The sequence below is a fragment of the Chiloscyllium plagiosum genome, unplaced genomic scaffold, assembly GCF_037043375.1.
Source record: "Chiloscyllium plagiosum isolate Xiang-an unplaced genomic scaffold, Cpla_swu_hap1 HiC_scaffold_14, whole genome shotgun sequence".
Classification (NCBI taxonomy): Eukaryota; Metazoa; Chordata; class Chondrichthyes; order Orectolobiformes; family Hemiscylliidae; genus Chiloscyllium; species Chiloscyllium plagiosum.
In genome coordinates, this window is record NW_028270152.1 from 76,777,319 (window position 1) to 76,793,926 (window position 16,608).

Consider the following 16,608-nt stretch of genomic DNA (forward strand, 5'->3'; position numbering starts at 1 on the left):
TCTTGTTTTAGAATTTGTATTACATTATTTTGTAAGGAATCTTGTATCCTTGTGTTATCGCAAAGTTCTGCTGAATCAGGAGCCCTTCATGTAATCGACCTTAGACTTATTGTAAAGTGTCAGATCCTGTTAGTTGCTAGGATACAGATCTTTTAAGAACATAAGGAGATCTAACATTGTTTCTAGCAGATCTACTTGACCATTTGAAGAGTCTGACATATATGTATCTGGGATTTGTTTGTGAATGTCTATGGGCGCATATTTTAAACATACATCTTAAGGCAAAATCCACACTTGAAACACCCATTCTAGAGAGAAATCACTTTGTGTTATAAAGTTCACATACAATTCAACATTTTGCTTACAGATGTAGTCTGCTGCCAAGCATTGATCCAGCATGCATCTGTGCCCTGGAGTAACCTAGATTATATGAAGATTCTCAACTCTATGTACAATATATCTTTCCCTTGCTGGGGATTTGTACCTCTCTTTGAGCTATTTCATTTTGTGATTGAACTGAATGACCTTAGTGTATCATCCAGAAGACGCTGTGCTTGAGGAACAGAAAACATGTCATGGTCATTTAGAATGATTGCCTTTCTTAAATGGCATTTACACAGCAATTGGGGTGACCTGCTTAACGCATCATGTGTGAATTGGGAACAGTGCTGAGACTTTGATCATCCTGTCATATGATAGCTACCATCACAACCGCATCAGGTCTTGGCCTTGCCCTTGGTCCATACACATATGAATGGGACTATTGCTTAGGAACAGGAAAGTGGGTTATGGTTTTTTTCACCTTTCTCTGATCCAGGAATGTAGAGGCCAGTTGTGGAGCCCTTGAGAAATTTGGTTTATTAAAATCCCATGATAACATAGGATCCTGTCATACATAATTTAATGTATGTATGTGTGTACTTCAATTGGCACAACTTAGCTTGGATAAACAGTGGTAGATGCAATGTATTAGACAAATGGATACAATGTATTTTGGGAGGAATGTGTACCTGAATTTACAGACATTAGAAAGATGCGAATGTACAGAGACCTAGGTTCAAAATAGATGGCAGGTAGATATAGCCATGTAAAAAGGCTGCCTGCATTTAGGTTATATAAGTAAGGACACAGAAGACAAAGGTAAAAACAAGGATAAATTTATGAGAAATGTGGATCAAGGCAGTTAGAGTATTGGGAGTCCGATTAAGGGAAGAATATTAAAGCCATAGTGAGTATGACGTAAATGATTAAGAATTATGATTACGGGTATACTTATGAAGGACTGTTACCACAGCAACAGAGAAGGCTGTGCGAACAGTTTTTTTTGGGAGGCGTGTTCTAGAGAATAATGTTCCTGGACTAATAGTATAGAATCCAGGACTAATGTTCTAAGGGCATAGATTCAAATCCCACTATGGCGAATGGTATTATTTGAATTCAATAAAAAGTGTGCTTAATGGCGACCATGTTGATTTGTTGTTAAAATAAAACCCAGTTCGTTCACTAATGTCCTTTCTGGAATGAAATCTACCATCCTTACATCTGGCCTACATGTGACTCCAGACTCAGTGGCAATGTCGTTGGCTCTTGGGCAATTATGATAATAATAGCCAGTAGCATACATGTCCCATGAATAATAAGAAAAAAATAGTAGCTTGTTTTAAAATTGTGAAGGTCAACTTCAAGGGAGTTGTGATGTTAGCTTTCACTTATAATTATCAGTAAAAGAGCTAATGAAGAATTTCTTTACAAAAACTGGTTTTGGAATATGAAATATTCTACCATTGGAATGCATAAAGCAGAGCTTCTTGCCTCTTCTGAAAGAAAATCCCACAAAAAAGGTTGAAACAGGAGAATGATCTAGATATTGGGATTGGTTTAGTTTAATACAAACTTAGCAGAAGAAGTTGGAATAATGAGATTAATATTGAAATGGAGTGACTGAACAAAAGTTGACCCAAACATAATTGGCCTATGGGCTCTTTGTGCTGCATTTCTCATATGTTTCTGTTGGTTGTCTTCTGAGGATGTATGATTATTTTATTGCCCTAGATTTTGTCAGCTTGTTATGTTTGTTGAGAAGCAGACATTGGAAGTCTTCCCCACATCCCCCACTTCCTTTGTTCTCCAACGCCAAGCACATGCATAAACCAGGATTGGAGTTTGGGTAGATGATGAAATCCTATTCTCATCTTTCTCTGAAGGCTCTGAGGCAAGCTGTAGTAAATGCAGGATCTTATTCAAAAAATCGCAGTCCAGAAATAGAAAGGAAGAATGACAATTAAATAATGTTCTGAAACCCTGCTAGACAGAAGGGAAGGCGAAAGTTGGGAAAAGAGTAAGAATTGTTACAACGATGCAGTCTTTCCTTAAACTACTTGTTTCAAAAGGCCTATAATATTAAAAAATTCTGATTTCATTGGGCTTGGCAAAATATTGTTTAAGGATAGAGCAGGGAAGTCATTATTCATTATTAAACTGAGCTTCACAAGCAATTACCAGATTTAGATCTAAATTCAGAAAGATTTGAATCAGATGAGCTACACGCTGAGTTCCACAGGGCTTTCATCTTATGAGCTCTCTTTTACTGTGTTTTTAGAGGTGCTGCCGCTTGTTCAGTTCTATTTGGAAGAAGGGATCACGGATGAAGAAGCAGTGGCCCTAATTGATCGTGAAGTGCCCAGCATTGAACTGAAAAAGGATGGATGGCAGGAAAAGAATATTGGCGGTACCCATTTTATTGTATTACTAATAATGTGAATAGAGTGGCACATTGATACACTAATGTATACCATAACAGAATGTGGCCACCCACCTGATTACACTGCAATAGGACAATGACAAGATCAGACCAAAAAATGAGTGGGAAAGTCACCTCTGTACATCATGTGCCCCTCTGACTTATGCACCTTCAGTTAGAATGAGGATTATGTTGGTTATGTGTATATGTTGTCCAGAGCATGAGGATCAGGTAACTTTTTAGTGGAAGAAGAAGAGAAATTATAAGTATGCTATTGACTTAATTTCTGTACTTTTGGAGTTTTAAAAACCTGTGTTGCTAATAAGAAAAATTGGCCTTTGCCAATGTGTGTTGTGCCTTCTGCTGGCGCAAATCCAACCCTATGCCACCTAGGCGTGTGGCACTAATTATAATGCAGTCTGTTGATGCTGTTGGGCTCATTGGCACAATTAATCATGGCAAAAACATTGTGATCACTGTCATTGGAAATTTTCAAGGCACAGTCGCAGATGCCAGGAAAGTTCACCACTTTATTACTGTTGTCAAAAACATGAATTGGCTTATATGCAGTTTACCTTCAACCGGTTACATTGACAACAAGGCTCACAACTGCAACTTCTGCAGATGTAAGCTCCAACCCATTGCAGCTCACATCCAGTGAATTCATTTTAGGTGTATGTAATCAAAGGTCATCCATAGGTAGCAATGAAGGACATTGGCTCAGTTGGAGCTCTCTCATATCTAGACCAGAAGATTGCTGGTTCAAGCTATACTCCAGAGAGTTAAGTATATGATCTAGGTTGATTTACTTAGTGCAGCACTAAGTATTAAGTAAGTGCTGCACTACTGAGGGGTCAACTTTTGGATAAGATGTTAAACCACATCCTGGTGCTGTGACTGATAGATTTTTATTCACTCGTGGGATGTGGACATTGTTGAGTGGCCAGCCTTAATTGCCTATCTCTAGTTACCCTTGAGAAGGGTAACCACTGCAGTCCATGTGCTGTAGATTGACCCACAATGCTGTTAGGGAGGGAATTTCAGGATTTTGGCAGTACCCATTTTAGAGTGACTGTGAAGGAATAGAAATATATTCCCATATCTGGATGATGAGTGGTTTGGAGGGGAACTTGCAAGTAGTAGTGTTTCCATGTATCTGCCACTCTTGTCCTTCTAGATGTAATCATGGGTTTGGAAGGTGCTGTCTAAGGATCTTTGGTGATATTCTGCAGTGCGTCTTGTCAATATTTCATACTGCTGATACTGAGTGTTAGTGATAAAGAGAGTGGATACTTGTGGAGGCTGCTGAACTAAATCACTTGTGTTTTTGAACTTGTTGTATTTTCCAACAAACCTTGAAGTATTTCTTTACCATTTTTGTAGATATACAAACTCTACAGCTTGATGACAGTGTGACCAAGATTGAGACAGACCCATTCACTGCAAAACTGAGCTTTGAGGTAATTTTATGTTGTTAAATTCACATACAGCAATACAACAATTTCCATATGACTTTACAATGGAGGAAGAGTGCAAAATAACTTTGGGAAACTAAAAATAAATCCAAGGAAAGATCTAACTGAATTTATTAAAACTTTTCTTTATATAAAAAAATGACGCTAGTGAAAGTGATGAGACAAATCTCCAAAAGGTTTTGTGGATTTGCTCTAAGCGTTAAAGGATGCAGCTGAGGTAATTGCAGGGGTGCTGTCCATTATCTTCCAAAGTTCTCTTGATTCAGGAATTATACCATTGCATTGGAGACTTGCAGTGTTCACTTTTTTTATTATAGATGGGAAGATCTGTCAATTTCATGTTAGTAGTTGGGAAGAAATGACATCATTAGTGCAATGGAAGGTGAATGAGTACTTGGCTTGGCCTCAAAGCCAGAATAGATCTACTAACGATAGGTTATGTCTGACTTCCAGAGGCCAGTGGCATAGGTTAGGAATTGTCTATAGATGATACCTATGTGGATATGCAAGATTCTGCACAAAAAAAGACATGAAAGACAACAAAATTGGAGCAGCTGTGCCACATGGGTTGGAAATGGTTGGAAACAGAATGTTGGAATAATCTTTGTCAAAGAAGTGACAAGTGGTGGACCGCAGAAAACTGTGCAGTGTCCTTTTCACCACTTCAATAATTTAGATGAGACAATAGAAACCTGTGATTCAATGTTTTAAAATTACAACCCAAATCTTCCCATCACAATAACAGTGAGCTCTGAGCTGAACAGCTGATTTACACTGGACCTCTTGCTTCAGCACAAATCAGAGATTGTGTGGACAGTCCTCCTGTTTTCTACTACTGTTCACAACATTAGTAAAGTTTGCTCAGTTTAGCCCTTTAAATCAAGGAGAGTGTCAAAGTTGTCCGCCAACAGTGAAATTGACCACTCACCTCCTTAGGCTGTTCATTCCCTAGTCACATTCAGACACTACTCCTCCCCAACAAACCCAGACTCCATGCCCAAGCTCTGTTCCTCTGAGCCCCAACATTGCTCACACTCCTTCCATTCCTGTTCTGCCCAGGTCGGGGTGTATAAAGAACAGTGTTGGTAGGAAGGTGCCCAAAGTCATGGGGTTAGATTGATGGTTGAGGATTTCAGAGAAGTTTTCTGAGAGCACCTTTCATTCTTCTAAAATCCACAGATCTGGTCTCCTCAAACTCTCCTTACAGGATAGTCCCACAATCCCAGGAATCAGATTGGTGAACCACTACTACATTCCCTCCAATGAGTCTCCCCCCTCCCTTTGGAAAAGGAATCAGTATGCACAACATACTCTAGGTTCAGTCTCACCTAGGTTCTATACAGTTGAAACAAAGAGTTCTTTGCTTCTGCACTGAACCTGCAAGCTAATTTTCAGTGGCTTATCAACCACTGGATGTGAAAGCTTCTGAATACTCTGCACTTTCATTCTGCCCAACAAACTGGATGGCCTCACACTTAACCACTTTATGTTTAATCGGTCATGTTCTTGCCCATTGGCCAGTGTAAATCCGCTTGAAGCCTCTTTGCGTCCTCCTCACAACTCATATTCAAACCTGTTTTGTGCCATCCAGAGCAGACACAATGAGCCAAATATCCTCCTACACTGTAACAATTCAACATTCTTGCAGTACTGCACCAGTCACGGGCCACCAACCCGAGAGTCACCAGCCTGTGTTCCTATAGTCTGTTTTCTTTACAGTGGATTACTAACATGCTCTAATCTTGAGTCTCTGTTGTGTCTTCATAGTCAGATCATTATTTTTGAAGTATCCAAAAATCGCATCCTTTTTTATAGTTTGTAGTATTTTCCCTACTACTGATGTCAGGCTGACAGGTTTGTAATCCCCTGTTTTTATTCACTTCCTCCTTTCTTAAATTGTGGGCTTACATTTGCAACCTTCTAATATGAAACCTCCATTTCAGGTAACCACCAATCCATCCACTATCTCTATAGCCAGCTCTTTGAAGCCTCATGTTGTTCAACAGATCCAAGGATTTATCAACTTTCAGTCCCATTAATTTTTCCAGTTCCTACTTTTTTTACAGATGTTAATTTCTTTCAGTTCCTTGTTCTCACTTGTCTCTTGGATCTGTATTTTGTGGAGATTTCTCATTCTCCCTCCATGAAGACAGGCACTAAGCAATTATTTAATTCTCTGCTGTTTGGAAATTTTCTGTTATAAATTCTTCTGTCTCTGCCTGTAATGGACCCAGATTTGTCTTTGTTAATCTTTTCTTTTTCACTTTGTTATAGAAGCCAGTTTATTTTTATGTTACTTAGCTTCCATCCATTTTATTTAAATTCTGATACTGATGGGGATTGTGATCTGAAACTGTTCCCTTGGAGCCTTTGGATGCTGGATATTGATTGAAACTTCTGAAACTAAATGTGTATATTGTAATTGGATGAGAGCATTAAATGTATCAATGAAGTTGAAGTAACAATAATGATAATCAAATTAACTGTTGCAGCAGGTTGTAGAGATTGAGTGATCCTTCCTATTTATATTAGATATTGTATAACCAATGTTTGCTTGGGCACTACTTGTTTTCAAACAAATAGGAAAAATTATGCAAAGTGCTTTTTGACTGATTTTTCATCTCCTGAGAATTGTGCCAGTGTAGAATGAAACTACATCTCATAAAATACCATCCAGGCTTCATGTGGAGTGTCAGTCTCGTATCGGCACAACTCCTTTCAGCACATCTCATGAACTTCTCGGTCTGTTGAAAGGGTCGTTGTTGGTGGCGTTTTTCTGTGGAAAATTTAAATTTGCAAGTATCTGTTGCTGGGTTTACAAAAATATTGAAAAATCTTTAAGCACAGCATATGTTGAGGATACAAATGTACATCATGGCGGTTCTGCTGCCCTGTCTACCAAATGTGCTCCGATATAGCTCGGATACTCGAGTCCTGGCACTCCAGCTTAGTGTTACACAGTGGGTGGAATGAAAATGTATGTCTATGAGGACAAGTGAAAACCCTTTGATACCAATATGGTATTTTCAAAAAAGATCATATTATTAGTCTTACATTAGCAATAATCAAAATAATAGAACCCATCTCTAGGTGCAAAGCTCTGGGACATCGACATGAAAATATGTCTTAAGTGATAGCCAACACTGTTTTAGAAAGACAGTTTGATTGGATCAACCATCTCGTTGTGACATTTCTGAAGACTGCATGCAATTTCAGCATTTGTCAGGTTCCTCACCTCAGTGTGTTATCTTATGAGTGAAGGAGCTTCCCCACTGAGCGTGAGAGGAAACAGATCAGAGTCTGCAGCTTCACTGTCTAGTTTATTGAACCTATTGTGAAGGATGTGTCACAGACTGAATTCAAAGTAGCATATTTCCAAGCAATTGAGCAAGAACAAGATTGTAAGAGCAGTTTTCATAGTCAGAGAATGCTGCAGCATGTGTAGGAAACAAAACCAATGTTCAGTCTTCAATAGCATGGTGAATGACGAATTGTATCCTTGCAGCCACAGGTTAAGTATACTTCTCAAGTACGCTGTCCCTTTTATTAAAACATCAATTTGGAATTTAGCCAAAACTTTAATCTTCCGGTCAAGATTCTGGAATAGGATGCTCCAACTGGAGTTCCTCCACTCCTTCTGTTTCTTTCTCTTTTCTCCCTCACTTTGATCTTTCGGTGGGTCAAGGCCCAGTCTCCCGGTGGCTTGTGACAAGTCCAGGATCCTGTCTCTCTGTGGCTTGGCATCACTCAGCCTGGTCTATTGATGGTGTATGTCAGTCAGTCTCTTGGCAGCTTGTGGTGGTGTCTCGGCTTGGCATATGAGTAGATCCTTCCTGGGTATATTCCTGAGATCGGAGTGGCAGCAGTTTCAACAGCACTGAGACCAGTTTCTTGGAGGCTTTGAGATCAGACAGCAGAGCAAGATAAGCAGAGGATTCATCAAAGAATTTTGAACTTTTAGCTTAATCCTTTATTTTCCTAGTTTAAACTACAAAATACTTTATTGTGAGCTATGATCTATTTCTTTATTTTTCGATGAAATAGTGCTTGACTTTTTAACTCTCATTTCTCTTACTACTGTGTACCTAAGCTTTTTTTGTACCTAAGTACTTTAGTACCTAATATGGCGCCATGTGTGGCAAAATTATGCACTTTTCACTGTACTCCTGTACTTGAGTACACGTGATGACAATGAAATCTAAACGCCTAATACAAAACCGCAGTCTTAATTTATGATTGCCTGTAGATTTGATGGTGTTACCAACTCAGTAAGGTCTAATTGTTGTCATTCATTTTAAGACTACTTACTGAATAGTTAGAGTTTTTACAGCACAGAAGGAGGCCATTTGCTGTATCAAAGCTGAAAATGTGTTGCTGGAAAAGCACAGCAGGTCAGGCAGCATCCAAGGAACAGGAGAATTGACGTTTCAGGCATAAGCCCTTCTTCAGGATTTATGCCCGAAACGTCGATTCTCCTGTTCCTTGGATGCTGCCTGACCTGCTGCGCTTTTCCAACAACACATTTTCAGCTCTGATCTCCAGCATCTGCAGTCCTCACTTTCTCCATTCGCTGTATCAAGTCAATTTTTGACTTTCTGTAGAGCAATCCAGTCAGTCTCACTGCTCTGGAGTCTCTATTACCACCATCCATTAGGCAGTGAGTTCTGAGTAATTGTTGTCTGCTGTGTAAAATTGTTCTTCCTTGCACCCCTGCAGCTATGTCCCATGACTGTAAAGCTATACCTGAGTCCTTGTACTATTTGTTTGTTGGAACAGCTTCCGTTTGTCTTTCTGAAACGGGTCATAACTTTGTACACTTACAATATCAAATCTCCTTATACCTTTGCCTGTTTATAAAAATTTTATTCATTTGTGGGATGTGGGGGTTGCTGGCAGGCCAGCATTTATTGCCTGTCCCTAGTTGCCCCAGAGAAGGTGGTGGTGAGCCGCCTTCTTGAACTCCTGCAGTTCACCTGCTGTGGATTACTCACAATACCATTAGGGAGAAAATTCCAGAGTTTTGACCCAATGACAGTGAAGGAACAGCAATATATTTCCGGAGGGGAACTTGAAGGTGGTGGTATGTATCTGCTGCCCTTGTCCTTTTAGATGATACTGGATATGGGTTTGGAAGGTGCTGTCTGAGGATCTTTGGTAAATTTCTGCAGTGCATCTTGTAGATAGTACACACTGCTGCAATGTTTGACAGTGATTTCCGCATTCTGCTTACCTTTTCCTGTAGCACTTTCTACAGATTGCAGAACTGGGGCAGTCACAGTCTGGAAATCAAATAAGCATTACTTCTAAGTCTTGCAAAAATCTGCAGACCAGTCCAATGATGACAAACTTCTGTTCCCTTCACTTTTTGCAGCAAGGTGGCTCAGATTTTGTTCCTGTGGTTGTGAACAGGGAGGTTCTGCAGTCAATGAGCAGGAGGGATGTTCTGATTAAACGCTGGCCAAAGCCATTAAAGTGGCACTACTATCGATCACTGTTACCTGATGTCTCCATCACAATGTGCCCGACATGTTTCCAGGTGAGAATGTCATTATACACTCCTTTATAATCCTGTTCTCCACTCTCTGTCTCCTCAAGTCTTAATCAAGTTTCTTCCAGAGATTCCCTCTCTCCTCTGCTATTCTGTGCCCTGAGTGACTCTCTATTCCCAGTTATTTCCCAGTTTATCACCTTCTCTTGACAATTCTCCTAAGATTTTCAATTCCCTGCTGTTCTACCTGTATATCAGCTTTTATATTCACACCCTCTTCCCTTGGGCTTCTCATCTCCTTTCCTTTCTCTCCTCCCATGATTCCTATACCTCACTTACTGGAAAATGCACTTCTAATCACATGCTTATAACTCTCACACCCAAAACCCATTGCCTCCTTCTGCATCAGCTCAAAGAAATACAAGATGTTCCCCAAGTAATTTACAGCTAAATTAATAAAATCTAACTTCTTAAATACTGATTTTAATGACACCCACCTGACAGGAACAGGAATGGTTCAGATCTAATGCCAGATTTGCACTACAGGTCATAGAGTCATAGAGATGTACAGCATGGAAACAGACCCTTCAGTCCAACCCGTCCATGCCGACCAGATATCCCAACCCAATCTAGTCCCACCTGCCAGCACCTGGCCCATATCACTCCAAACCCTTCCTATTCATATACATATCCAAATGCCTCTTAAATGGTGCAATTGTACCAGCCTCCACCACATCCTCTGGCAGCACATTCCAGACACGTACCACCCTCTGCATGAAAAAGTTGCCCCTTAGGTCTCTTTTATATCTTTCCCCTCTCACCCTAAACCTATGTCCTCTAGTTCTGGACTCCCTGATCCCAGGGAAAAGACTTTGTCTATTTACCCTATCCATGCCCCTCATAATTTTGTAAACCTCTATAAAGTCACCCCTCAGCCTCCGACGCTCAGGGAAAACAGCCCCAGCCTGTTCAGCCTCTCCCTGTAGCTCAGATCCTCCAACCCTGACAACATCCTTGTAAATCTTTTCTGAACCCTTTCAAGTTTCACAACATCTTTCCGATAGGAAGGAGACCAGAATTGCACGCAATATTCCAACAGTGGCCAAACCAATGTCCTGTACAGCCACAACATGACCTCCCAACTCCTATACTCAATACTCTGACCAATAAAGGAAAGCATACCAAATACCTTCTTCACTATCCTATCTACCTGCGACTTTACTTTCAAGGAGCTATGAACCTATACTCCAAGGTCTCTTTGTTCAGCAACACTCCCTAGGACCTTACCATTAAGTGTATAAGTCCTGTTTAGATTTGCTTTCACAAAATGCAGCACCTCACATTTATCTGAATTAAACTCCATCTGCCACTTCTCAGCCCATTGGCCCATCTGGTCAAGATCCTGTTGTAATTTGAGGTAACCCTCTTCGCTGTCCACTACACCTCCAAATTTTGGTGTCATCTGCCAACTTACTAACTGCACCTCTTACACTCGCATCCAAATCATTTATGTAAATGACAAAAAGTAGAGGACCCAGCGCTGATCCTTGTGGCACTCCACTGGTCACAGGCTTCCAGTCTGAAAAACAACCCTCCACCACCACCCTCTGTCTTCTACCTTTGAGCCAGTTCTGTATCCAAATGGCTAGTTCTCCCTGTATTCCATGAGATCTAACCTTGCTAATCAGTCTCCCATGGGGAACCTTGTCGAGCGCCTTACTGAAGTCCATATAGATCACATCTACTGCTCTGCCCTCATCAATCATCTTTGTTACTTCTTCACAAAACTCAATCAAGTTTGCGAGACATGATTTCCCATGCACAATGCCATGTTGACTATCCCGAATCAGTCCTTGCCTTTCCAAATACATGTATATCCTGTCCCTCAGGATTCCCTCCAACAACTTGCCCACCACCGAGGTCAGGCTCACTGGTCTTTAGTTCCCTGGCTTGTCTTTACCGCCCTTCTTAAACAGTGGCACCACATTTGCCAACCTCCAGTGACTATTGATGATACAAATATCCAGCTTCCCACAGAGTTCTCTGGTACACCTGATCAGGTCCTGGGGATTTATCCACTTTTAACCATTTCAAGACATCCAGCACTTCCTCTTCTGTAATCTGGACATTTTGCAAGATGTCATCATCTATTTCCCTACAGTCTATATCTTCCATATCCTTTTCCACAGTAAATACTGATGCAAAATATTCATTTAGTATCACCCCCATTTTCTATGGCTCCACACAAAGGCCGCCTTGCTGATCTTTGAGGGGCCCTATTCTCTCCCTAGTTACCCGTTTGTCCTTAACATATTTGTAAAAACCCTTTGGATTCTCCTTAATTCTATTTGCCAGAGCTATCTCATGTCCCTGTTTTGCCCTCCTGATTTCCCTCTTAAGTATACTCCTACTTTCTTTATACTCTTCTAAGGATTCACTCGATCTATCCTGTCTATACCTGACATAAGCTTCCTTCTTTTTCTTAACCAAACCCTCAATTTCTTTAATCATCCAGCATTCCCTATACGTACCAGCCTTCCCTTTCATCCTAACAGGAATATACTTTCTCTGGATTCTTGTTATCTCATTTCTGAAGGCTTCCCATTTTCCAGCCATCCCTTTACCTGTGAACATCTGCCCCCAATCAGCTTTCGAAAGTTCTTGCCTAAGGTCAGATTACAGATTACATTACAGTGTGGAAACAGGCTCTTCAGCCCAACAAGTCCACACCGACCCGCCGAAGCGAACCCACCCATACCCCTACATTTACCCCTTACCTAACACTACGGGCAATTTAGTATGGCCAATTCACCTGACCCTGCACATCTTTGGACTGTGGCAGGAAACTGGAGCACCTGGAGGAAACCCACGCAGACACGGGAAGAACGTGCAAACTCCACACAGTCAGTCGCCTGAGGCGGGAATTGAACCCGGGTCTCTGGCGCTGTGAGGCAACAGTGCTAACCACCGTGCCGCCCACAATTAGATTAGATTACTTACAATGTGGAAACAGGCCCTTCGGCCCAACAAACCCACACTGACCCGCCGAAGCGCAACCCACCCAGACCCATTCCCCTACATTTATCCCTTCACCTAACACTACCGGCAATTTAGCATGGCCAATTCACCTAACCTGCACATTTTTGGTCTGTGAGAGGAAACCAGAGCACCCGGAGGAAACCCACGCAGACACGTGGAGAATGTGCAAACTCCACACAGTCAGTCGCCTGAGGCGGGAATTGAACCCGGGTCTCTGGCGCTGTGAGGCAGCAGTGCTAACCACTGTACCACCGTGCCGCCCACGAAGGTCGTTCTGCTTTAACACACAATTCGTTAAAGCAAATTTGCTATAACATGATTGACGCATTGGGGACACTGTTTCTGAAGCATAAACTTTTAAAGCATTTATTGGTTATAATACGATTCTGGCCCCATTAGTTTAAATGGTGCTGCTATTACACAATTTTTTCATAACACAGGGGATAGTGGAACTACTGTTATAGCAGAGCCAACTGTAGACCTGATTTCTATTTTGTTCAGCCTTCCTGGCCTCATCTTCACTGTCTCCAGACAAATATAAGCAAACCTCAATGACTCTGATCCCCTCGGACTATAGCAAATCATTTGGTACCTCACTGTAGTCTGCTGCAAATGTATATTACTTCATAATCATTTACAATAAACCGTCGGCTTATTTTCTCCAATATCAACTGTCTCTCCACCTTTGTGCTTTATGCCTTGACTTATGTAACTCCCAAAAATATCCACTAGCTCTTGTACTGTCAGGGAATTAGATGCCTGAATCCCCCTGTCTCTGTTCATTCACACTCTTTAATATTTCTGATGGCTACATTCATGTTTGCCCACAGATGTATCTTGGATTTCTCCAGATTTAGTAGTTTCCTTGACTCTTACCTGGCAGAGCTAACTTTGCTCAGCGCTATGTTAACACAGTTCTCCTTCACCAACAGATGTTTCACAGTGAAGACTATGAGCTGCTTGTTCTCCAGCACAATTGCTGCCCATACTGTCGTCGCCCAATAGATGAACCCAGTGTCTGATCACCACATGCCATTCCTGGGGTATGGAAATATCGAGCTGAAGAACTTTACAGCTGCTACTAATGTTAGTGGCATCATCTGTTGTACCTTGGTCTACTTCATGCTGACCTTCCAGCCCAGGCTGGTTGTATTGTGGTGTCCTGGAGACAAATACCTTCATTTAGAACACTGAACATAAAAGTACCTGAAATAGTCACTATCTTAATCTGCAGTTCTAGCATTCAGTTCTTGAGTGAACAGAAAATGAAACTATTGAGGACTGTACACGATATAAGAAATGTGGATATTAACTTAAAAACTCTCATGGGTGACACATTTATGATGTGACCAGTTCTTTAACTACAATCCTGCCCCTCTTCTTCCCCCGCCCCCCCCCCCCCCATGGTATATGATACAGATGAGTGATACTGGTTCATTCATTATCCCCAATTGTTTCAATTAGCCTCAGTATTAAGAGTTTGGTCCCATTCCCAACTCCAGCTGCCTCCCTTGAGTAGATGGTTTTCCAGGAGACATGTTGGAAAATCTCATTGGACTATAACTGCATACATCACAATTGATACGTGTTTGTGGGCTAACTAAGTAAGTATGCACCACTGGTAAAGAGCTTCGACTTTGGGGAGCAATATTCCTCCCATTGATTTGAAGTATATTGCAGAACCAGAATAGATTTACAGCACTCCCCCACTTCCCATAGTATGCATTTCCGTTGTGTTTGCCAATTTACATCCAGTTACCTCAAAGATAAATTAAAACATTCCACGTGAACCAAAATGAGATCACATCCACCCAATTTGAAACCTACCTACAGTATATAAGAAGAATTACTAAAATATTTTCAAAAAATTATCCTAAAAACAAGGCCCCATGTTTACATCGGTTGAGGAACAAAGTAATGTGTGTGGAGTGAAGATGGAATTTATATTCTCAGTAAATTTAATTAGCAGGTTTGAAGCTTGATTATTAAATGATGCCTAGAATGGTTTTCCTTTTCACATCAAACATGCACATAGATCATAGAACGTCACAGGCCTAACATGATCTTTTCATTTATGTACAGTGTTTGATGGTCTTACAGTCTGTGCTGAGAGGTAGCTTTGTAATGATATTGTAGTTGTACCTAAACATTACAGGAGTCCATCTGACAGATGATGATATTCCCCGCAGCATACCAGTGGTTTGGGTCAGACCACTGGGGTAATAGTCTCTTTTCGGTGAATGAAATAAGCTTTGGACGATCACAACCCACTTTTCAGAGAACACAAGTTTATAACAACCGCCACTATTTAATTATGGGGTCAATTTTTTGGTTGCATACTTCTAACACTGAGCATCATCTACCAGAGTAGCACAGCAGGAGATCATACAACATAAGTACAAAATAAGAAAGCTCATCCTGATACTTCCTGCTGACCTGAGCTTTGTACTAAGAATATTACCAAGTGGGATCATATTTTTAACTAGTCAGTCTGATTCCAATTGGATTTTAGTAGATATTAAATATCTCAGGCTGATGCAGTGGGACTTTTGGATTAGGGCATAATTGCCTGAACAGTGTATAGGGAATTTGACTCTGGGATTGGCCTATTCCAGACTATCCCTGTCCTGGGAGTATTTGATAGGGACAGTGTAGAGAGAGCTTTACTCAGTATCGAACTCCATGCTATCCCTGTCCTGGGAGTGTTTGATGGGGAGAGTGGAGATGAATCTTTGCTCTGTAACTTCCTGCTGTCCCTGTCTTGGGAGTGTTTGGGTTGTGGACAGTGTGGGGAGGTTTACTTTAAGTGCAAAAGGTTACCCTGTATCTAAGCCTGTGCTGCACCTATCCAGAGTGTTTAATGGAGACTGTTTCTTTAATTTCAGTTTCTAAAGTTTAGACGGCATTTTGCACTATACCTAACACCATGCTGCAGCTGTCACTGAGTGTTTGAGGGGAATAGTGTCAACAATGTATCTGAAACACTGATTTTGTTACTGACTGCAATAATTTTCCAATGGCAGCACCACCTGACCTCATTTACGGAAAAGTGTTTGCCCTACCCCTCCCCCGGCTAAAGTGTTGAGCATTATGTTCACAATGTTAAGAAGGATTATAAGAATTATTTTTTTGACCTTGTATGCAAGGAGATCTAGAAGTTGAGAGGATGTCAGACCAATAATATAGTGATGACCAACATTTGCTTTCTAAGATGACAATCAGGTTTTAATTGGACCCACATGAAGCAGATTGCGCTCGGTACAAATATGTGCAAATGTAAATATGTGAGACTAAAGGTTTAGGTTTTATTGTTATTCTTGTGATTTCCTTTTATCACAGCTCATTGAATAGAGGGACACTGCGGAGGGGCAGCTGTGTAATGGCAGTAGCTATGCCTTGGGTATACAGTTCGAAGAGTGCTCCTTTCATTGTCCAATAAACTGATTTAAGGTTTGGCCTCTGAAGGTAAATGACATCATGCGAAATGTACAGGGGCAGCTTAGTTCTTTGATGGAAGGAGTTTGTTAGAATGTTGCCAGAAGTGAACACACTTTTCTTCTATGTTTATTGTTACAAAATTAAAACTGTCAAGGAAGTGTTTAATTTCACTACAAATGGATTCTGAAAGTCTTCTCTCCCTGTTTTTTGTGTTGATGTAAATTCATATATACATTACTAAAAATGTTTGTACAATATGGTTTCCTTGAAAATATTTCTGTGTATGGAAAGTTCAAACACAATTAATTTTACTCATAATTACATGAACTTAGTATGTTTGTCGGCTGTGGGAATGTGTTAAAGTTCAATTTCATCCAAATCAAAGCCCTTGTTTTTCCTGGGGTATAAACAGCCTTGTTGTATTTCTG

At 40.8% G+C, this 16,608-nt stretch overlaps 1 protein-coding gene across 1 annotated transcript in view; it reads left to right on the top strand.

Annotated features, from left to right (window-relative positions):
- The window catches only part of ift122 (intraflagellar transport 122 homolog (Chlamydomonas)), a 139,841-nt gene extending 123,484 nt beyond the window's left edge, over positions 1-16,357 (top strand). The window contains exons 26-29 of the mRNA XM_043708443.2: positions 2,600-2,728; positions 4,124-4,200; positions 9,587-9,751; positions 13,675-16,357. Of these exons, the coding sequence (XP_043564378.1) occupies positions 2,600-2,728; positions 4,124-4,200; positions 9,587-9,751; positions 13,675-13,764 (461 nt within the window). The 3' untranslated portion in view covers positions 13,765-16,357. The remainder of the gene's footprint in view (positions 1-2,599; positions 2,729-4,123; positions 4,201-9,586; positions 9,752-13,674) is intronic.
- The last annotated feature ends 251 nt before the right edge of the window (positions 16,358-16,608 follow it).